General features: G+C 32.7%; 1 protein-coding gene across 1 annotated transcript in view; it reads left to right on the plus strand.

The window, feature by feature from the left end:
• The first annotated feature begins 1,691 nt into the window (after positions 1-1,691).
• Positions 1,692-25,155, plus strand: part of fz4 (frizzled 4) — a 45,758-nt gene continuing 22,294 nt past the window's right edge. The window contains exon 1 of the mRNA XM_068761567.1: positions 1,692-2,831. Within this exon, the coding sequence (XP_068617668.1) occupies positions 1,921-2,831 (911 nt within the window). The 5' untranslated portion in view covers positions 1,692-1,920. The remainder of the gene's footprint in view (positions 2,832-25,155) is intronic.

Raw genomic sequence — 25,155 nt, forward strand, 5'->3', positions numbered from 1 at the left:
GATAATGAAATTCTTCGATTAGCCTGCATTGAAGAATCGACGGATATGCGGAATGGACAAATGCTGTATGCCTGTTGGCATTAGCAGTTGCAGGCCAATGGCAGAAAGGGCTTTAGTTACCTCTTTACACTAAGCTATAAGTTTCACTGGCATACGCGTCCCAATGGCTTATGTCGTGTTTGGAATGACTAAAATTCTTATGACATTATCCTCTGCTTAGATATATTGAAACCAGGACAGTAGATCTTAACTTGTATAATGATACACGAAGCTTAGGTTGCAAAGATCCATAAGAAAATCGAACAGATCGATTTTTCAAAGGTGGGTCGTTTGTCTTAAAATAGCGCTCGTGAAAAAATGACTTTAGGAGGGTGACGGATTCTTGGGATGTCGCGTTCAGTTTTGCGTTTACGTTCAATATTATGTGGACGAGGAATTCGCCAAAACCTACAATGTGTGTCCATTATCGCTATATGACAGTCACTTGCTAGCGACGCAAGACCACGTAACTCGAGGAACGAAGCTCATCTATTTTGCACCTCTTTACATAATGAGAGCAACGGACTGCTATCACCTAACGGCCAAAGGTATTGTAATGTTTCTTAAGATGTTAATGCTGTTAGCCCTAAGGCTTATAGCTTCATCGGTATTGAGTTCACGGAGCGGAAGGTTCCGTGAACTAGATTGCAAACGTACGAAGCGGATAACTATTCGTAAAAACCTTTCTCACCCCTTACTATGAATTTGATCTTTGATTTGCTCTCCAGGAGAATTAAAAAGGATTTGAAGTACTACTGAAATTAATTATCATTGTCAAGTTTTTTGGCCTAGTACTGTAAACTGCAACATTAATTTGTAATAATAAATCGTCCTCTTTGCGTCGTATGCCTTACTATTAAGCACCGTGACCTTTTTTGGAAAGTTTGATGTAAACGGCTGTGTATTGCTTTGGTCATAGTAAGGCCAAGGCTGGACTAAGCCAACGACTAATGACTCGTGGAGACACATACTTTACCGGTGATTAGAAATCAATACACACTACACAGTTATGATGAGTGTGTTCCAATTTCGACATATCCGTAGTGTTTTAAAATTCTTAAGCTAGTTATTGCTTCAATTTCATTGTTGACGATCACATAAACGTAATTATGATCAATTAAAATATTATCCAGATTTACTTCGTAGAAAAGATTTACTGCAATGAATATAGTTGATGTTATCTGCCCTATAATTGGTATCAGCTATGTGTGTTATCTAAAAAAAATCGATTTTTGATAAACGAGCGATATAACAATCGTTAAAGATAATGCTTTATATCACAGAGTCAAATCTTAAATGTCTAGTAGTTTCATTCTTCCTTTTTGTATAAATATTTTTTCTTTTATTTTTTGTATGCGTGAACCGCCTACTAACAACATTATAAACCAGAAAGAAAATAACCAATCTTGATTTTTAAATCGAAATTGTTTTTTTTTCTTTTCTTTCGTGCAAAAAAGTTGGTAACTATATCACATTGTATATCCAGGACAATATTATTGTTACTATAATTGAAAATTCAACTCAAATTATACAAAACTAGGATTTTTTTTATTGGCACATAAAATTTTTTTTTTTCGTTAGGGACTTTTTCCGATATGCAATAAAAACGTCTTGGGGCTATAAGGACAGTCGTCCACTTAACGAGGATCACGCCGGACAGCGACCCACTGCTTACCGAATTCTCTCCCTTTCCCTCCAACTCAGATAAAGCATCGCGCATACCTGTGGTCCTTTTTGTTTGACGCAGGGGGCTCTCCGCGCAACACAAAACAATACAGTCGCCTCGCGTTTCTCGTTATGTGTGCACGTGTGTCACGTTTTATTTGCGTTCGCGCGTAAATAATCACGATGAAATTTTAACACTTTGAAACTTTCGTTAAAATGAAGTGCCTTAATATAATTTTCTTATTTGTGACGCTTGCTATCGGAGCTACCGCGGAAGCTTCGGTACGGACATGTGAACCTATCAAAGTCGCGATGTGTAAGAACATTGGTTATAATCAGACTGGCATGCCAAACTTGGCTAGGCACACTCTCCAAGTGGAAGCTGATGTAACTCTTCAGACGTACAGCCCCTTAGTCCAATACGGGTGTTCGTCTCAGTTGCATTTGTTCCTGTGCTCCGTTTATGTTCCAATGTGCACAGATAAAGTCGCGTTACCGATTGGACCATGTAGGGGGCTATGTGAGAGTGTCTACGAGAGATGTTATCCCGTGTTAAGAGGGTTCGGTTTTCCTTGGCCGTCAGAGCTCGATTGTTCGTTGTTCCCCGCTGAAAACAATCATGAACATATGTGCATGGAAGGTCCGGGAGAGCGCGTTCCGCCAGTTGGAACGATTCCTTTGGATACGGCTTCTACAAGCGGTCGTGGCGCTTGCCGGCGTCTAGTGAAGCCAAGTAGCTGGGTGTGGGTTCGCGGTTCAGGGCGATGTGCGCAGTTCTGTGATGCGGAGGTTCTGTGGGAGGCAGGGGAACGACGAGCTGCAGAAGTATGGCTGGCGACATGGGCTGCGCTGAGTTTCGCTTGTACGTTAGCGGCTGTTGGTGCCCAATTGGCTTGTGGAGATAGAGGAGGAGCAGGGGAACGAGCCTTGGTGCTTGTAGCGCTGTGCCGATGCGCGGCAGCGGCAGGCTGGGGCGTTCGCGCGGCTGCAGGTCGCTCCGCTGCCGGCTGTGCCAAGGACTCCATGTCTCCAACCCGTATGCTGCTAGCGCACGATGGATTAGCAAATCCTAATTGCGCTGTAGTATTCTTGCTTCTGTACTACTTCGGTTTAGCGGCGTCTGTTTGGTGAGAAAACTATTTTTATTTTAATATTATATTTACTTACCTGTTTGGCGTAGGTGACTAAAATATTACATAAATATCATAGCCATTATGTGCATAAAATTATTTTTTTTGTTTAATTGTTGCGAACTTCGATTTAAAAACTTGTGAAATTAATCACGAAGTAATATAAACAAATTTTATGGTTATATTTTTCAATATTGAACATAAAAGCTGTTAAACTTTCTGCAAATTGTGCAGGCTTACTAACACAATAATATTTTTTTCATTGCGCTGTAAATTGTCCAAAGACATTTAGTTTGTAAGCCATATTTGGTCATTTCTATTTTTCTTAAGCAAATTGCAAACTTAAAAGACAATTAAAAATCGCAAATTGCAAGGACACGAAATAACAAAAGCTACGTTCGTTTACCTGTTCATCTCAAAATTTACCTTTGTCACCTGTCAATTATATTTTGTCACTACGCTTTTATCTAACTTTTCCATGTCGCTTATTGTTCCCTGAAACATAAAAAAATACAACTTAGAAACTTCCTTTGCAACTATTATGTTATTCTATGCGATTGTAAAACCTACAATGCAAAGTCGTAAAGCTTTCTTACGTTTAAGCTTTCGCTTGAAATTGTAATGTTCGCTTTAAAATCTTTCAGAAAAGCTAATACAAAGCAGTGACTTGAGTCGGTTTCTTAGTACAGTACAGTAAAATTTCTAGAAAATTCTTAGCGAATGTTGAATGTTGAATTAAATAATTCATAATGTAGACAGGTCTTTCCTTTTTTATACAATAGCATGGTAGTAGTTATCAACTTGATGCCTACTTTGAATTACATAATTTTAGGGTTTGCGTTCCAAGATATGACATGACACAGATCATTGCTCAGAAATATCATAAACAATAGCATATTTGTAACTGATACCTAGTATTATTAGGTAAATCTACCAAGACAACCTTTATAATACAAAATTAATATTTATACTATATTACCCTACAATATTTAGGTCGTGCAACAAATACTCTTAAAACATTTAGAAGATTGGGTTGTAAACTTTACGGAATTGGAAAACAAAATTAACGAGACCTAATATTTCACGTCGACCCCGTTTGCTGCAATCGATGACAAAAGACTTAAAAGTAGATATTGGATTTCTGGAACAAATGGTTCCGTAAATAGTTTGGTTCTGTATGGCTTTCAACATTGAAATCTGTCAGCATTTATCCGGCAACTTGGTATTACTACGTTTGGCTTCACCGTTGAAATAGTCGACATGAACGTAAAATAAATAACGTGATGTTAAAATGAATTTAATTCTGTCATGAAGAATATTTTTTAAAATTGTAATTTCAAAATATAAAGTCAAGTTTAATTTATTAATTAATATGTACATATAATAATTTTGTTAATACGATTACATTGTAACTGTGTTGTAATAGTAACGTTTTCCGTCTGCATTAATTGCACGACAAAAATAAAAAAAATAAAATGTGTCCGATGTCTAACACCAAACAAAATTAAAGATTTAGACTTCGATGAGTTATTTGAAGATGAACACGAATGCAAATGCGTCATCTCCACAATAATTTTAGAATACTGGATTTAGAGATGAAATCGTGGCATTGATTTATGCTCGTCTTTGATCGCAGCGACAACTTTTTTTAGTATTTTTAATATCTAAATATTCAATCTCTTACTATTCTGTATTTGGTTTTCTTAATTAGTAAGAATATGAAAACATATGTAATTAATACATATACTCATTAGAAAATGATTTACAATGTTTCAAATACTTTGGATACCATATTTAAAAAGGGTCATTGAACTCGCTACTTCGTGGCCATCAGTTAACGTTTTGCAATTTAATATTATTGTTGAAGGTTTGTCTATAAAACATAATTTAAAAAAAAATTTACAATAAGAGGGAAGATTATTTGAGTTTCCAACAATTATTTTTTACGCACCCCAAAAAGTATATTTTTGAGACTATGAAAATTTTTGTTAGCTGCAATCATACGTAAGGACATATGTAAACTTGAACATATTGCATGTCATCACTATTTGTATCTTTTTATTTCATCTATACATGGGTGGCATTGATAAGTTATCTGTGGTGTGTGGTACAATTGGTATGTTATATTGGAGAAGTTTAGAAGGCACGAAAATTTTACATTAGCCAGGCCTAATGTCAAATTTTCGTTTGTTCGCTTTTATAAGAAAAGAAAAAAATAAAAGCATTAAAAGCCAGCTGTAACACTTAATGTGGACGTAACTCAATACAAGGCGTCGGTCTTAGTATGTAAAAACCAGCCCTTTAGGCTTCTTCATACATTTTGCAGTCGATTTTCAAGAAATGAACCTTATTGCTGATGACGGTTAGTTTTTCTTTCCGCAAATAGGTACGGCCGTCAGTGACCGACGGAGTCTCGCGGCAAAAACCAACCATGTTACATTTCTACATAAATGTTTGTTTAACTAGAAACAACCTACCGAAGCGATAAATCGAACATCGGCTGATGCAGCTTTTCGGATGGTAACCTAAAAAGAGTTTCTTGTGGATTTTATTAAAGTCTCGACATGCACGTTTTCTCTGAAACACACTGATAACAATCTTGATTTATACTTCCTGACGAATGCGTAATGTGCTGTTTTATACTACAACGAAATAATACATAATTAATTTTAACGAATTTTGTATTATAAAATTAAAATTTTCACTAATAATTAACGCGGTCTTTTTGTTATACCGCCTACAATCAATACTGAATAGAGAAGTGTCAGTGGTATACAGATTATATATTGAATAATTTATTTTTTATATTTAAAATGTCTAATAAATTTTTGATTTACCGTTTATACTTCTATAATATTTTAATTTATTTTAAACACTTCTTGTACAAAGTATAACGGTGAACTTAAATCCGATGGTTTTTTCTACTTATTAAAAGTTTGAGATTTATTTTAAAAAAAAAGTTTTTTTTTTTTGAGAATTAACTATGAGAATAATTTTAAAATCAAACCACTCGTAGAATTATTTTTATTAATATAATGCTAGCTTTTGTGCCATGAAGTAGAAAACCTTTTAAAAGTGCTAATATCTTGCATCAGGGGGCTCCCTTATTCTTTGTTAACGGTAATTACGTGATCGACTGTAAAAAGCTGCCAATCATCCATCATTTGCTAACGGACCCCTGTTTGAAATTTTAATTACGGCAATTATGAGGCTTTACTCGCCCTATTGATATACTGCATGAATGTAAGCTATTTTATTAAATTAATGCGAAGTAATATTAGCGTTATATGCTTACGCACATATATGAACAATTTTACAGTTAACAATAATATTCCATACTTTAAATGAAAAGAGAACATTTTAAATTTAATTATTACCCTCTCTAATGTTCAAAACTCCAACTAGCCAATTAGTTTTAGAGCGAATAGTTCAATGTTGCCAATTATTTAACCTCGGCAAACTACCTAAAATGGCGTCGACAACGCGGAAATTTTTCTCGGATGCCATCTCAGCCTACCGCGTGCTCCGCAGTGCCGAGGTGGACGCGGTCTTGGTCCAGCTCTTTACGGGGCACGGGGGGTTCTCTGAGTACCTTCACCGGCTTAAACTCAAGGAGGACCCCTCGTGCTTCTGTGAATCGGTCGTGGACCAGACCGTGGTCCACCTGGTATCCAACTGTCCCGCATTCGGAGGCCTCCATTCGACTTCGAGTACCGGTCTGGTGAAAAAGTCAGAGAGGACTCAATAGCCTCCCTGATCAGTGAAACAAAAACGCAGAAAGAATTCCTCGAACTCTGTAAAATCATAATAAGTAAAGCAATAAATAAAAATAAAACATGATGTTAAACTGTAAATAAATAATAATCAATAAACAAATGGAAAATAATGTAATAGAAATAGAGTTAAGAATATAAAATAAAGAAAATGTAAATGAGTAATGAGGGATGAATGGAAGGCGTTATAGAGCGGAAGGGAAAGAAAGAAGAAATGTGGTAAGTAATACCGAATGAAAGAATACAAGATGCGTGAAAGAAGAGAGAGAAAATAAAAGAAGTTTTGTGAAAAAATATATAAATGTAAAAAAAGTCCCTGCTCCCACATATGATAAGGGGTTACGAGAGAAAAAAATACCTAAAATAGTATACAAGCATCTATATTTTAATTTATATTATTTTTATGTATTTTATCTCAGTAGCGTGGATATAAAAATATTAAAGATCTCTCATTGAAAATCAGGGCTGTAGTACAGGTTAAGTTTTACTATAATGCATACTAACTAACGATTAAGATTGTTAGTACTTTTGTAATATATTGCCTGTATTAAACTTAATATTTTTCTTTTTTTATTACTCAATAGTTTAACGTACACTTTTTAAATTTATTATTTTAGATTTAATGCAATAAAGGTATTTTAAATTCTTCATAAATATTACACAAGAAATAATAACAAGTAAAATTGAAAATATAGTACAAAACAATGTATACCTTAAATCTAAGGAAACACAGCATTACGTTAACTATGAAATATACATTATAGGTTTATTAGAAATAAAAGTTATGTTAATTAATAATGTGACTTGAAAATAGGTACGATTGATTATTGCTAACACTTTAAATTACGTTTCGGACAGCTTTTTATCATTCTTTAATATGCGTCTTTATACAATGTAAAAAGTAAATTATTTTTGATCTGGCGTCATTTCGACATATCGTCGTAAAGTTTACGACAGCACTTATCTCTTAATCACCTGCCGTTGGTTGGTTTTTAAATACATCAGGCTGCTTCTCGCACAGCACCCAATTCATTTCAACAGCGGTTGAATTCTGAGCGCGTCGACACTGCTGCGCCGTAACTTGTAACTCACATTTTATGGCGGACGTTATTAATTTCTTAGAAAGCCAGAATTTTTGTTACAAAACCGACTCGTTATGATAATTTCCGTAGATTTATGCTACGCCGGTGCTCTTTGATAGCATATCTGATGGGCCCTCTGACAGATATTAATGCGTAGTGTTGATAGTAATAATGCGCCTTGTTTATCTGTGCTTTGTGATCCGATCTGGTCGATGGAAAACATTTAAAATAATAAAAGAGAACAGAGTGATCGTTCCGTTCCACGCAATTGGGAACGAGCATATTTGTGCTGCTTCGAAAACGCATTAATCATTGTAATCGAGTATGAAAGGTGATCAATATTATTCATACAAACGAATTTCAACACGACCTTTAAAAGGAATTGCATTAATAACTAAACAATTTAAATTTAAGCAAGTCGGCTATATTAGTTTGTTTCGTGTTCTAAATTATAAATAGATTTCCATAAATGTTTTTATAGAATATGTCAGTCTTTGAAAGATATGGTTTTTAAATTTGAAAATCCAAAGTCTCTTTAGTCATTGACTTTTTAGGCGTAACGAAGTGGGATGGGTCAGCTTGTTCTCTATAAGTAAATGTTTAAATTTACACACCGATTTAAATCTCCTGACTTAAAAATCTGCTATAATTTATAATCATTGTGATTGGCTATCGGTGTAAAAGTTATAAAGGTTAGCTAATTTGTCAGCAAAAAGCTCTAAAACTTTTACAACTATTTCCTATTACTATTTATGAAGTGAAAACTCTTATATTTGTCAAGTGGAATACGAGTGGCCAGTGCCTTCTGGCTTTACAAAGTCTGCAATGACAGATGGTAAACAAATTTTAACTTTAGACTGCAATATTTCGAATTTTAAAAACGCTTCTTCCTATGTTATCATTATGTTATTATTTCTGAAACCGTTTATTTTTAAATAGAGTGTACCATACATTATTTTTCAGCAAATAAGCTACACCCTTTCCATTTATTTTACACTATTAACTAATCAGTCTGTATGTTTATGGTAAGGAAATCTAATAACGATCGCTATGAAGAAATTATTGTGCATGAAAAAAACATTAATTTATTTACAATATACGACGGTATATTCCACTCGAAGCTTAAACTAGCTCTATTAACATAATAACAGATAGCTCTCCATGGAACTAGTTAGATGAGCGCATGTTGTGGTCGCGGTGTAATGAGAAACGTCAAATTGGTTTTGTATTCATGCGAGCGATGCATCGGACGGAACGTGAGCCCATTCCGGTTATGGACCATACCGCGGAGTTTTCAAAATATAAAACATTCATCTTTTTATTTTAATTGTTAATTTTAGTAATTGTTTTATAATATTTATTCAATAAAACGGCATTATTTCGATTTAAATAAAAAATTATTATTTTGTGCAAAGAATGATTCGAGTATTATAAGGTATATATTATGAAATGTTACGTGTGGAATATCTAAAATTTTAATTGACAGGCATATGTCTGAATTGACACTTTGTCAACGAATTAAAATAACATATCAGAGAGTAAAAAATGGGTGTCGATTTGATAGGTTAGGTTTGCAAAAGGTCGTTTAAATGAATGCTTTTATGTACCGGCAAGCAGTAGCCTGCAAGCATTATATGTTTCAATAGTAAAGACGCCATAATCTCACCATGTTACTGAACTTATACATGAGTGACGGCTTAAGCCAAGGCTTCCCCGAGAGTTTTCGAGCATCGCTTAAAAGAGGTTCTAAACCCTCGGCGCTATATTTCCTCAACAAACCCGTGGAGTCTGCGAATACCAATTAGGCAGCGGTGTAAGCCAAAAAACAAAACTGAACTTACACAACTTAAAAAAGAAATTTCACATATTACGCCATAAGATGACAAGCGCAGATTGTTAGATTTTGTATTTCAAAATCCTGTGTAAAGCTACACTGGTACAAGCGAGCCTTATCACCAGGTTAACGCACTGTTTTCGCTTCTCAGTATAAAAATAACCGTTGCTATTACTACTAGGCTACGTATTTCTAAATGCATATTATATTCTGGCTCAAACAGCTCATTGTTGAGACAATTTTCACCACAAACAAGATTATATTATCGCGTTCATAAATAACAAAGTTTTTTTTTCATTGGGACGAAATACGACGGCAATGAGTAGGGGCAATAAAATATCTGTTACATGTAACATCTGGTGGAAGTTACATTTACAAAATTAGACGGCGCTCTGTTGAAAACATAATGTCTACGCTTTGAAATATCTTTGTATTAATGTGTTTAGATTTTATGTTTATTATTGTCAATTTTTTGTAACGTATATTTCAGTTTAATGGTCGATGTTTTTGGTCACGATTCATATGCAGAATAAACATTCTACCGATGTAATAAATCATAATTAGTTTCAAATATTTCTTAATTTTTAAATTAAGAATTGTCAGTAAATGACAGATAATTTTAAAAATTAAAAACCAGAATCATTTGAGTGTCTTTATATTGAATGATGTTAATGTAATTTAAAATGATACATTACACTTTTACAATGTTTTTCTACATGATTTTTTATGTATTTCGATGAAGTATTTTTATCGTGTCGATATAACGAGACTGGATACGTTAATGAGTAATTTCGCTAGTGGCCGGTCGGCCAGTGCGAAGGTGTATAATCTTCAGCTGGTTCGTAATTTCTTGTTTATTTAAAATTTCCTTGGCGCTGCCGATGTAATCTTAACGCGAGCACGCCCCACCTTGCACCGCGCGCCATTCTCGTTAATAGTGATGTGTTTACCATCATTTTTTATCGACTTTATACCTTTATCGACGTAATATATTTTTTGTTTCAAGATCGCTCTATGCTGTTTCCAGAGCAATTTCTTTGGTCAATTTATTTAAATATTTATAATCTATATATAGCCTTCCTATTAAAGGTATATATAGATTAGTCGACAGATGATCCTTTAAAATATGCGTGATCGATGTTTTGATATATGTACGGAGACTATTTACAATTTTGACGTTAACATAATGGCAGCGACTACATCTCTCATATCAATTTTCGAATTTAAATTCAGAAGACTAATTTAATTCTAAAGCGTATTTTATTTATTTATTGGCCATAGTAATAGAGTAATACGGAACGTTCTCACGTGAACTCTGTAATTTTGATATTTTTATAATAACAAAATTATTTTTAAAATAATAAATATATGCATTTTAAAGGATTGAAAGACAAAGAATTTCGATGTATTATAAATAACGTAGGTACCTCACTGTAACCGAAGATGCGATCCCACTGCGCCCGCGTCGTAATTGGGATGCTAATCAGATGCTGAGCTGTTGCTATCCTTCTTACTCCTATAGGTCTTCGATGTGTTTCCTCTCGCACGTCAGGATCGTGGCGAGCGGCGAGGTCTTCAATCATCTGGCAATGAGCGAGAGACGTTTCCCTCAGGCAGCTCGGTGTATAATCACTGTAGTTTGCGATGGCGGAATAATTTTCGTTTTTAACGACCTGGGAGTACGCTGGTACCTACTGAGGTACAATGTTACTGTCGCTGTGGGTCGACAAATTCTTTCTACGTGTTAATCACGAAAACAAGTTTTAGTGAAACACTCTTAATATTTATTTAAATTCTGTATGAAACATTAATTATTGGTAACATTACGGCGATTGTACTCGTGATTTCGGCTGCAAAATTTCCGCATGCGAACTGTTATATCTGGAAGCTGTAACTTAATTCAAAAGTGTTGAAAAATTAAAAAGAAATTATAACAGTGCGAAATGTGATCGTACCTATTGATAATTAGGTTGTCAACAAATGTAATAAATTTTAATTAAACAGTTTTATCCAAACGAAAGCATACTTATGTATAAGATATTTATACCTATGTACCGACTCCCAATGATACCTTTTTTACCATGAGGCTTAGGATACTTTAAATTTGGGAGGAATATTCCTTTTGTCGATCAAAGGACAGCTAAGTCCTTTCATTTAATGTAATTCCATCCGCAAGGGTGTTGAGGGGATTGATTGAATTGAGTGGAGGACAGCTTATCGAACTGGGTATTCAATTTATGCATAACGTCGACCGTACATCATTACGGCAGCAGCGTAATAACGATTACCGCGTGTGCAACAGACCAGGGTCCAATATATCTTTTTAAAGTGAACGCATGTCGTTTCATTTCAAATTCAATACACAACTAAAAGTAAACCTTACATTGTATCTGAATACTACATTTATCCCTTTAAAGCTTTTACACTCTGTATAAAATTTTAATTCACATATTGTTACTTTTCTGCGCTCGGTTAAAGGAAAAAAAAGAAATTCTATGAAACTCCCCTTATGTTTGTATTTTCTCCGTAAATAGATAAGATTAGTTTGTTTAAAGGAGTAACGTATTTGAGTTAGATAAGCGTAGGCTCGGAGATGCGTCTGCGCAACATTGTTATGATCGCTCGGCCACAAAGTGCGCCGAGAGTCCGGCCCCACGTATCTCGTACGAGCATCGCACACGCATCGCTGCGATCCTATCAGTCGATCCTCATTATTGGAACCCGCTTTCTTGAACATAAAAAATATAATAAAAAATGTGAGGATACGATTTTAAACACAAACGCTGTAACGGTTAATTTTTTTACATTGTTATCCAGAACATTATCTGTTTTTTGCTTTTTTTCATTTGCCATCCAGAGTTTATCATCATCATCATTTCCAGTAGGATTGATTTGAAACGGCCTGCATCACTTTACATTTACATTAATAATGTCAGCTTCTGTGTGGTCGTCTTGGACTACTGCTACTACTTGCCGGCCTGTTATGTCCATTTCGGGACCTAGAGGTCCCAGCACCATGCCTATATGGGTTAATTACCGTGAAGACGAAAGTAAGCTGTCATTTTATCATATGTAAACTTATTCTTATGTAATATAATATAAAAAATTATTTTAATTTAAAATGGACGGTTGCTATAACTAATATATGACTACCTAATCGTGATTATTAAAACAAAAGTTTTTTTTTTTTTAATTATACAGTACATCTTTTTCTGAACTCTAAAATTTATACTTTTGTTACTGGCTTGATAGCATTGGACGTATGTAGTAAAAACATGTCATTTAAAGATTACATTTTTCAATGTGAATTTATTATTTATGTATTATTTAATGTTACGAACATTTGCACAGATTACTATTTTTAGATAATACTTAAAAGTTTTAAAAAAATAGTATATTATTTTTAATGTTGACTGGTGTATAACCAGCTTGTTAGTTCCGATGCACGCTTAGATACTCTGTGCACGACTCCGGCCGCCCGCGTCTCTAGTGCCCGCTGTTTGATACCATCGCCGCCATTGTTATTGTCTGACACCGTCCTCTTCCAAATTTAAATTTGGTCCCTTGTCGCTTTCTCCGTGAGATTCATTGTTGATAATTATTAATGGATATAATATGTGTTAATTTACATTCGCTTTTAATCACGAACTATATGATCTATTATCACTTTCTTAATTATTTCTTTAACGACCATCGTTGTAACGTAAAAAGAATCGCTGTTTTTAAATGAACCCCGCGAAAATAAAATGCTTTTAGCTATAATAGCATGCTGCAAAAGATAGCTTAATTTTAAAAACTAGTGTTAAAAGTTTATTTTGGTATATTATTATACATGAGCCATAACAAAGTTAACTTATGAAAATAATTAAAATATACGTATTTTGATTAAACGGACATGTACTTTTATTAGATGAAGGAAGTAATTTATTTTTGGAAAATTATATTGTCAAGTGTCATCTACATTTTCGAGAACATTCCTCCGTAACTGAATTGCCGCTATTTGTTATTGAAAGGTATTAAGCATGTATTTTCTGAAAAGAAAGACTGCTATTGAGATGTACCCGTAAATGAAATAATCAAAAAGCGAAAAATCTAAAGAAAATTTTTGTATGCTGTAATTAAATGTGACAATTGGCCCTGTCCAGCAGGAACCAAGTTTTTTAATAACCAAGTACCAAGTGAGCTCTATGGTAGCAAAACGATATTTTAAAAACAAGATAGATATTTTAAATTTAGTCCACCATTTATATATTTATTCATTATATCAGCCGATAAACGCCTACTGCATTACATAGGCCTCCCTGAAAGATCGTCACAATGTGTGATCGCAACCCTGATTGACTTTGGTCCGTCTATTTATTCATTTCATCTAATTTTATTTAGCATATTGTAATTAAATAGATTGTGAAATTTTATTCAAGATGTCTTTAATTAATAAATAAATTATTGGCTTCATAAGTTTACACAATTATTGAATATAAGTTATATGAAAATAGATTGTTTCTTTGAATATTTAATGTTTTAAAAATAATACGAGAGCCATTTGGTTGCAAGCCCGTCGGTGGGTGGGCGCCCTTCTATAAGATACCTTGTTTGTTGGTTTTCGATGATGGATTGGCGTGTAATTAAGGATTATTATCTTTAGACCCGCCCGTCGCTCAGCCTGGCGCACAGCAGGAAATCCAAAATTGGGTTTAATTTCGGAGAACTTCTATATGGTAATGAGAGGATATTTGTTATTTAAAACAAGGTTAAAACGAGGTAATGTGCTATCGTGTTATTCATTTTACATATATATATTAAACGAGAGTTGAAATACTCTATGTATAGGCATACATTGAATGATTGTATTTAAATTATTCAAGAAATATTAAGATCTTAGAGTGGACAGATGACCTTGTGAATAATATCGAAAAACACTGGATGCAGGCCTAACATGTCCAACAGCGAATGTCTAACAGTGGTCGTTCCACACTGAGATGATGGTGTTGGTGTTAAGTGTTTTATCATAATTCAAATGATATTAAGGTTCTATGATATAGCATTTAACTGTAAATTTGGTGTCAATCACCTTCTGTTCTATAGTGCTACCGAAACATCTGTACTGCGCCTTAGGTAAGCGCGCGGAAAGACGGCAAGAGTATGCTCTTCTCCTTGGCTCCACGCATTGGTAGCACTATAGAAATTGATCAACCTAGCTACAGGCTTCGCACACTTAAATTTAAATGTTAAAGGCGTGTCAAGTGACAGCTCAAATCAGGGTATAGACGGATTTTATTGTCTGTCACTAAAAATAAAGGAACCAATAAGAAAAAATGACCCGAGGTCTTATATTTAAGGTCCTATTAAGAGTTTTAGGCTAAGTTGTATGCACTACTCTGCTACCTTTAACCCTGTGAAGCTGCTAGACAAATGGCAAACAGTATTTGACAACGAAAAATAACTCCCTTTCTTAATAGTTTGCAAATGTAATACAACCCTAGTATTTAAAATTTTGTATCACAGAAACGGACGGAACTTAGCTTTGTTGTTGCTAACGGTAATTGATCAAATTACCGAACTAACAGCGTACGTTCATACATTTATTAATAGGAAGCTTTACATTCTCCCACAGTCTAAACTTTTGATAGTAGATACACGAAGTACTGTCCGGAGGCAAAGGTACATAAACCTATTGCTCGGGTGACCATGCTGCTAAAATTGAATTCGGACTTCGTAATTATACGTTTGAAAAAATATTGAAAATCTCTCTTGCTATTTAAAATTTTAAGTAACTAATTGACCCTTTTAATTACTATTGAACCAATATACTGCTTTCTTAGAAGGTTATCCACTTCTTCAAGAATATGTATGTATGCATTGACTGCATAAATTTCCATCAAGAACATTTTGCAGCATAATTTTAATTTTTGTGATGATGATGATGAGGAGTTATTCTTATAAACTTAAAAACGATGATTTTTACAATATAGATGGATAAAAAGTTAACATGTAACAACGTGTGCTTCTGGTGACACGATGAGAAATTTTTGAAACAGACAACAGATCTTATAGTATATTATACTTAAAATGTAGTTAAATAGATTAAGTTAGCTTTGATTGAACTTCAATAGTTTACCATTAATAATCAATCGAATACATTTAAAAAAATAAAATATTATTTATAAAAAGTCTTTAATACGTCACTTCGGTTTGGTCTCTATAAGCCAAATGGTATTTAATATGAAGTTAAGGAAACAGTGAAATAAATACCATTATTTAAAAGTGTTATTATGTACTGAATTTAATTACGAAAGCATGGTGAAACTAAAGCGGATGCGTGTGTCTGTTTAGCGCCTGCTCTTACAAACGAGACTGTGCTGTTGTTTTAAAGCCTTCTTAAAAGCTTTCACAGCTCATTTTCACGCTGCACAACGCCGCCGAATATTTCTGTAAAGCCCGCCTGGATAGTTTTTACTCAAATAATTTTTCTTTGTGTCTTAAGTGTTTTAATTGTTCGCTCGAAAGCAATTTTTATGTAGGGCAACTTGTTTCATTGCTCTTTCGTGGCGCGAAGACGTTTTTATGAACAATATGTTTAGTAGAGCAACACTTAACATGTTTTAACCGGTATTATAAGTCAGAATGTTACCATTATAATAAACAAATATATTTCTAAGTATCAGATTTTAATTCTATAAATAATTATTTTGTATGTTAACACAGATAAAATGTAATGAATTATATTAACTATTTATTTATATTAAATAGGTACGCCCACAGTAAAACACAATTAACATTATAAGTAAAAAAAATAATATATTTGCCTAATGTAGGTACATTTACACGTTGGATTCATAATTATTTTATCTTATAAGTAAACAATACATAAATTAATAAAAAAAGAAAAGTTATTAAAAAAAGGGCTAAAAAGGGCTACATAGTATAATCATCTTAAATTATTAATAGATAAGATTTTATACTTTCATTACAGTTATATAATATATATCACTGTGATGAAAGTATAAAATAATATATAGGAAAAAAATATTGAACAAAAAGTGTTTGGACATCCTATTCTAATATTTATTTATTATTACGTAGAATTTCGTGATTTTTACTTAATAAAGTAACAAATATTGATACAGTTCACTAATATATTCTGGTTCAAAGAACGTTATTATATTGATAAAATTATACCACTAGCACTGACCAGGGACGGGAATACGTAGTTTCCTGGGCCAGTTCAAAGGTAGTCGTAAGCGGAACTGGTGCTAGGATAGGATAGAGGATAATGTAAATAAATTTTGATAACAAAATAAATAGATTTAGATGTAGTTGTAACTTAAATACTCAATATGTCGCAGCAAAAATGTAAAAAAGAGAATAAAATGAAATAAAAAAAAAACGTCGATAATACAATTATGTTAAAGCCATAGTATCGAAAAAAAGAATTACTACCAACCCACAAACCTGATGTATTGGTTGAACATAGTAATTGGTATTTACTGCCTAAAGCAAATAAGCCAATACCATTAACGCTATTACATCTATGGCTTGGATAGCCATAGATGTAATAGCGTTAGGTACTAAACGACACTTGATCTAGTCAAAAAATCTTAATTTAATGTAGTTGTAATGTTAGGTATAGTTTTTCGCTATAATTCTAGGTGGAAATGTAATTGAAGTAGTATTAAACGTAGTCCATTTTGTACACTAAAAGCTCCATATTCGCGCTTCCTTCTTTCGCGTATTAAAAACTTGCGACCTAATTCTTATATTCACGGCTAAAAATCTCTTTATTCGCGGATCTAATGAGTACTACATATAATAATAAAAGGACTTCAAAAGATATCCAATCCTTTGCAAATGCCGTGAAATGTACTAATAAAAAAGTCATGTTAAATTCACAGCCTATTGAAGAAAAGGCTTCAACAAGCACTGGAAACGTGACATTGAATTCGAAAAAATTTTATAAATGAGCTGTGCTATTTTTTTATGGACATTGATCTGTCTATGGAACGAAGAAGATGTTTAAGAGACAAATTACTAACCCCGTGAATAAAGAGGTTTTACTGATATACAATATTCCAACTATATATATACACACACACATATATATTTATAGTACTGAACATGTATACCACCTATATTATGTATACAGGAAAATATACATATCTCACGACGACATGTTAAAAATATATAGAACTTCTATAAAACATAACATTAAAAATATAACGGTATATTAAATACGTATTAAATCAATTTTAACATTATAGTTCAACTACAGTAAGATCACAAGGTGTAATATTTAAAATTTATATCCACCGGCGTTCCATCCTGTTTCCTATAGATAATCTTTTGATGTACGTTATGTGTTACTATAACATGAAAATATTTTTATAAACTGTTTGCAATGGAAATGCGATTAAGTTTTTATTATAATTCCTGTAGCATATTGTTTTGTATAAGATTTAATAGGATAATTGTATAGTTTAATATATTTCCTATCATTCTGTAATGTAAATGATCACTCTAAAATATGTTACATTAATTTATTTTCTAGACAAAATGATGAATAATTTTAATACGTAGCATTTCAAATTTGAATTTTTTATTATTTTATTTTCATTACACTATCTTTTATCTGAAACTGGATTTTGGATAGGGTGTACCATACATTAATTGACAGCAAATGAGCCATACATTCACGCCTTTTTACTTTACAGCTTTTACACCTGTAACCAATCATCCTGTATAAAAAATCCGAATATTCTTTTGACATACATTCAAATATACGTGATTTTTTAAAAATATTTATGAGGACATTTTTGTATATCGTAAACCTGCCAGTTTCATGTGGGTTACGTTAGATTTAAAAAAGAAAAAGTTAAATGCGACAGAGTCGACAAAATAAATGGTTAGAAGGCATTGTCCCGAGTGTCGGGACGCAGGGAACGGAGAGCAGGTAAGTTTTTTTTTTGTTCCAAACGCACCACGCAGTCAAACCGAAAAAAAAGTTAAAATTTATCGTTGTCTGTTTCATAACCAGTAGTTTTTGTACAAACCGTATAATACGTGTATTAAATAATAATAATTTACATTTAGCCTAGGCGAAAATACATTATTGATTTATTTATATTATTGTTCACTTCAGATCGATAATTGACTGTAAACATTTGTGAAAGTCACAATAATGCCAGGTTAGGTTCACTATAATAGTATCCTACAATTTAAAATACGTGGTTGACTACGAGAGTTGTACCATGCGTGCTAATCTGAGAATTTCAGCAACAAAATCAAACGGAATTTTCGGTATTTTCGTAATAATGCCACCGGATCTACAGATTTGGCGGTATTTAAGTGCCGCCTTAGACTTTCTACAACTAAAATTTTTGGCCATAAACATTTAAAATAAACCTTAAAAATCAAAACACGTTTAAAATTAAAAAAAATCTATTTAAAAAGAAACTAAATAAACCTTATCTAACCTTAACCCGCTGTATGAACGTACATATGAACACTATTTTTTATAATACTAGATAAAAAATATCTAATGAAATATTTCTGATGTTAATCTCGTAGTTTAATGCGACCAGAATTCACCTTACAAAGCTTACAGTCATATACAAGTAATAGGAAATTATAAAGCAAATGGTTTGACAAAGACAGTGTGATAATTGCAAAATCAAAGTAATGGTTTGAAACTTGATATCATAGATTATATTAATTTTGTACGTTTCAAATAGTCTAAACATAGCTCCTGTTTAATAACAATATTGCGTGCGTCAGGAACCGTGAACCCTAAACAAACAGTGATTTCCATTAATGTCGTACAATCGGTCCGGGCAGGCGGACGGGCTGCGTATCTATATTTATTGATTTATTGATCGTAAGCAGAAATCCCCCCGGTCGTAATTTAAACACGAAACCGAAAGCCGCTCGAATGTTTCCAATTTGGAACACAAAAATGTTTAGACTAGCTCATGACTATATATTTTTTAGTTTCTATTTATTATTTACTGAATTTTATTTATTTAATCTTTTTACGCAATTATGATGACGGACTTGATGCTTTGTAGCCATTTTTAACCAGTCAATCTGTAGTCGTTCATAGATAACGTAGGAAGATTTGTAAAGGTGGTTGAAAAATAATACAAAACATATAAATATATACATTTTATATTATACTTATTATCTAATTAGTAGTAAACACATAATTAAATAGAAAGATTATTAATATATAAATAACAAAAATACATATATAGTATACATATAGAAGTTACGACGATTCTTTCGTCAATAGTCTCGCGATAATATTTAACTAACAAAAGAGCGAAATTATTTTTTCTTTAATTTTCATGTTTGTAATAAATTCAGGACAGACTTGTACTTAAAATTTTAATAATTTTAATATATAATAATATAAATATATATAAAAATTTTAATACATTACTGTAACCAGAGACTGTGGTTTCAAAGAATATTTGTTAATAGATTTTTTGGAAATAGTGTGGTGAATTCAATGAGTTATAGATAGACAACCAAAAGAATTATTTGAGTCACTACCTGCGTGATGGTATACTCCAATATAAAACTCTTAATCAAACTCTTCTGTACTTTGGTATTCCTGCAGTTATCTACGTTTTAATTATTACTTTTTAAAAGTTACTACTCTGTGGTTTTTTGTTCCCTGCATTTAGTTCCCGCTAAGCAGATGCACATGAGTTCTTCGCTGTCTATTCTTTTATTACTATTTTCGTCTCTTTCATTCGTTACCATTTTAAAATTGGAACGTGAAGGACTTTAAAATTAGAGTTTACTAATTACATTATTGCTTTGAGATATTTACGATACGAATGATTACGAAATATATTTATTTATTTATTTAAAAAGTATTCTGTGATATAAAAATGTTTTAGGTTAATTAATAAAACTGTTAATAGAGACAAAATTGATATATAAATGATAATAAATAAATAAAAAAGAGTCACATGTTCACAAAAATATACGTCAATTATAATTCCTTAACAAAATAATATTTGAATATATAAATGAAATAATCATTATTCTGCCCCAACAAAAGGTTAATACAACATGTTTTTATTGTTTTATGTAATAAAACGAATTGTATGTAAAACAGGCAGCGTTGCCATAAACAATATTATAACGAGATCATTTACATAGACCGCGCCGGTGCCCATTGTTCATTACCATATCATATTTATTTCGTTACTCAATAACAGTTACTATATATTATACTAATAAAGTTTCTCAGCGAAGCCTGTGTAAAAACTAACGACCTCGCACAGCGGTCATCTGCCTCGTTATTCAACCTTTTTTTATAACGTCCGAAATTATAAAAAATATACATCTTTATAATATGATTACATAAGTTCACATACCAAGCGATAATAATTTGATAAGTCAATTATTATCTTTATTGTACACCGATAAAGGAAAATAATAAATAAGAGATTATCAAAAGCTGAAGTATAAACGACTGTCTTTTCGTAAACGGCGATTTATTTATATACGACCATCTTGTTACTACTAAATTTTTATGCAATTAGAAAATTCTAAACAAATTCCGAATATTTAAGTAAAAAAATATTTATTGTCGTCATTTCAGCCATAGAACATATACTATTTGACATAAACCCCCGTCAAAGATATCAAAAGGACTGGTATTTTTTAGTAAAAATACCTACAGAGTCTGCGTACTTCATCTTCTATCACATCGTCGCTTTTTATCAGGCTGGTTGGTTGGTGGTCAAACGTGGAAGAGAAAGCATTAAAAAAACGGCGATCTTTACAAGCTCGCCTGTCTATCTTGTCATTTTATGCTGCGCTTGCCGGACCGTGGTCACCATCAAGTACCAACCATCAACCATCAGTACTGCGTGCTACGCTCACTGCTACTGGAATTTTCCATTCCGCCGTGCTATCGGTTACTTTCGTTCGTCTACGAATCTTCTCATTCCTGAATCAATCTCGAAAAGATCCATCTTCATGGTTCGTTGAGCAATTTAAAAAAATTCAAATAGCGTTAAGCAGGATTTATAGCTTTATTTTCATAATGACTGCCCTAAAGAGTATACTTTTTCGATTATATTCAAATCTGGTATGTAGTTAAACTGATTTGAATTTTGTTTATCAAACAAATAAAAATAACTTACCTTTATTAACAGCAATTAACACGTTATTTAATGAATAAAATAATTTCTTGATTAATATAATAATAATTATGTAAATCTTTACATAAAGAATTTTTTATGTTATAAACTCTCGTTTTTTTTTCTTAAACCCTTTTTTAACGATTGTCAATTTTCCGTTCGTCTACTTACTCTAATATAGTTTTGAAAAGAAAATTAAAAAATAAAAGAAGGCACAACAACACCTAGCGCGTAAATCGTGTTGAGAGCGTCTAAAACGAAATATCCGTAACGAATGTTATACGCGAACCCGCTCAGAGTTATGAATGCCTCGCACTCGGATGGAATTTATTAATTTTATATGCAATCGGAACAATTTGAATTGCTGTGGACGTTCCTATTTGTTATAGAGTAGATTGAATCTTGTTTAAAATGATTTATAGTTAGCGTGGAATAAAAAGAAATGACTTCTTTTATTATTAACTAACTAGAAGAGAATATACGTCATATGTTGATGGAATGTGGTGCCAAAATAAAAAGAGTCACTGTCGAGGCAATTGAAATTTAATCTAAAGAATGTTAGTTCCGCGCAAACTGTTATCAATATAAGAATCGGATGCCACTAAATTATTTCATAGATTGGCGTCTTATTGACAGTGATTGTTAAATATTTTTAACATTTATGACGGTCACGGTGGGGTAGACTTATACTAAAACGGATAAAACCCCAAATTAAAAATTAAGACGAGAAAAACTAACCAATGCAATATCATTTGTAATATATATTTTAGGATCAATATTTTTTCATCTTCGTTTGCTATTACAAAGCTTTTTAAAGTAACCAAGTACGCATGCATTTTATCGGATTGAGAAACATACAAACTCTCAAATATGTTAGTAATTATTAAGACTATGCGTTTAATGTTCTGAACAGAAGAGACACCAACCGGACTCGTTTAAAATAAGTTCAGTTCGTGCATCACAGGGGACGCCATCATTATGTAATTCTATAAAAGCCCATTGTAAGGCTTAGACTTCCCTCAAAGATCGCCACGATGACAGATCTTGCACTGCCCGTCAATCTCCATTCACATTAGACAGAAGTGTTCCTATACTTCCTTCCGCGGCACCAACTATTAAACCATTGGTGTGTTAATAAGACTCTCGGACTGCTATAATAATGCGATGCTTTATTGGATTTTGTAATACAAAATTTTCGTCAACACTAATGCTATTAGCATAATCTATTCAAGTAAAAGATACCTTTATATATCCTGATAAACTAAAAGTTAACACTCTAACAGTTTTGTTAGGGAGATATGGAAATAGAAGTTAAACACGAGTTCCAATGTTGGTGTACTATTTTTATTGTCGAATATTAAAATTTGTTTTCACATAAAAAAATATTTTAAATTAAATATGCAAATTTTCAGCATTCTGATAGAAAATTTCTCTTTGTCACCGATGCCGAAAGGTCGCTAAACCATAGACAAATTCCGAATAATCATTCGGTAGATAATATATTACGCTAATAACACAGCTAAGCTCTCGTGGTCGGAAAGACAACACTTTGAACTCTATTTTGCATTCTCGTCGCGGCACCATCAAAGCTGTAATCACGACAACACCGTTGCTCTATAACGAAACATTCGGGACCATTAGGAAGTTAAAATGTTGCTTGTTATAAACCGCACCGTCATGGCACCAGCGCTATAGTGTTTCGATAAAATAATTATCATACAATAAGCAATAAATAGCCGTATAATTTGATTTATAAATTGTCAATCAAATTTTACAATACAAAAATATATATAATGTCAAGTAAACTATTCATTTGGTGTCTTTATTTAGGTATATTTGTGTTGGGACATATATGTCGAGCTATAGCTCGTCTTTATCCGTATATACTTATGTCATAATTTAAAGAATACGAGTAATGAATAAATGAATAAACTTATAGGGCTTTCTATATCTATACAGGTAGTTTATGTATGGAAAAAAATATTTTCCGCGATAATAAACATTGAATTGAATTTACCTTCAAAAACTCTATAAAAGCAATTACATATATGTACTTACAATCCGATAACATGACCTGATTGAAGGAAGCTGCAGCACTCTGAGGCTCTATCGATTCGGAATACTGAACGCGCTTCGAGTGTCATATTAAACTGATTTACATTCCTATGCCCAGTTACGGCCCAAGAGCCATGGGAGATTTATGTAATAGTTTGACTCCGAAATCTGGTGGAATGTAATATGTAGGGTCCGAACCAAGACATCAGAGGGAGTTGTTGAGTGTCTTAATTACTATGTAGAGATCGGAATGGGTATAGAAAAGTGGACACTTTGGTTTTCATTGGCAAACTCGGTCAAAAAGAATATGCTCGGGATTTCTCTACGAGATCTAAACTAAGAATAAGGAGATCCGTAGACAAGCCGCTGGGTTCAAAGTTAGGACGAACGTCCACCCATAAAGTGAACAGACAATCTTTGTTAAGGGAGACGGAGGAAGGCGCTGGATGCAGACTGCTTCATACTGGTGGGTATTAGAAATCTATATTGGAGATTCATGTCAGGCTGTGGACATCTTATGACTAAAATAATGTTAATAATGATAAGCGTTTTCAGCACACAGTATTTATCGATTAGTATAATATAATAAAATAATATCGTAAGTTACTAAAAAGATCGTCCACTTACACCTCACGTCCAAACTAAACCCGAAGCGGCATTTTAATCGTACGATTCTTTTTTATAACATCGTTTTTCATCTATTGAGTAACAAGGCATGGTGTAATGGGGTTTGACGTGACCAAGACGGCGTATCGGTGCCTATAATATTTACAATATACAATCCAATAATAAGATTGAAATATTTTTTATCGTTACTTGTAAAACCAGATATCGTGTTCGGTTTTATCTGCTTTTTAATTTTGCTATCTATATAGGCTGATTTGTAATAGATGTAAAATTTTAAAAGGTCTGAATTTATAGCTCAGTTACTGTGTATTATTGTATGGTACCGCCAAAAATAGTTTTAGGAATAATATATATGGTTATGATGATAAAGTAAAAAAAAGCGTTTTTAAAATTCGAATCACCAAACAATTTTTCACGTTGTACTAGTATTGCGAGATTGAAAATAGAGTTAATAAAAGCTCTACAGATTTTTAATGACAAATGTGCTATATTTAACGAATCAACTTGTATATTAACAAAGATTACGAAATGTTTTAGTTATACAAACAAAAAATATATATAAAAAGATGAAACAGATTTTATTTTTATAACTTTAATTTTGTAGTAGTATTAACATTTTTAACAACTTTAATCGTTATTTTTAATATCATGCAGACATATAAAAATATTCCATTATACTAAAACTCGTTCGGCTATATTGCAGTTTGTTCAAAGCCCTGGCATTTTCCAGGTTAATGCAAACATCGTTTATTAATCCGAGGTTAAAACCTTCGACCTGAATCGATCGTAACTAAT

The sequence above is a fragment of the Battus philenor genome, unplaced genomic scaffold (assembly GCF_028537555.1).
Source record: "Battus philenor isolate CCGP_79_NKW_IND1 unplaced genomic scaffold, ilBatPhil1.0.hap1 SCAF_15, whole genome shotgun sequence".
Taxonomy (NCBI): Eukaryota; Metazoa; Arthropoda; class Insecta; order Lepidoptera; family Papilionidae; genus Battus; species Battus philenor.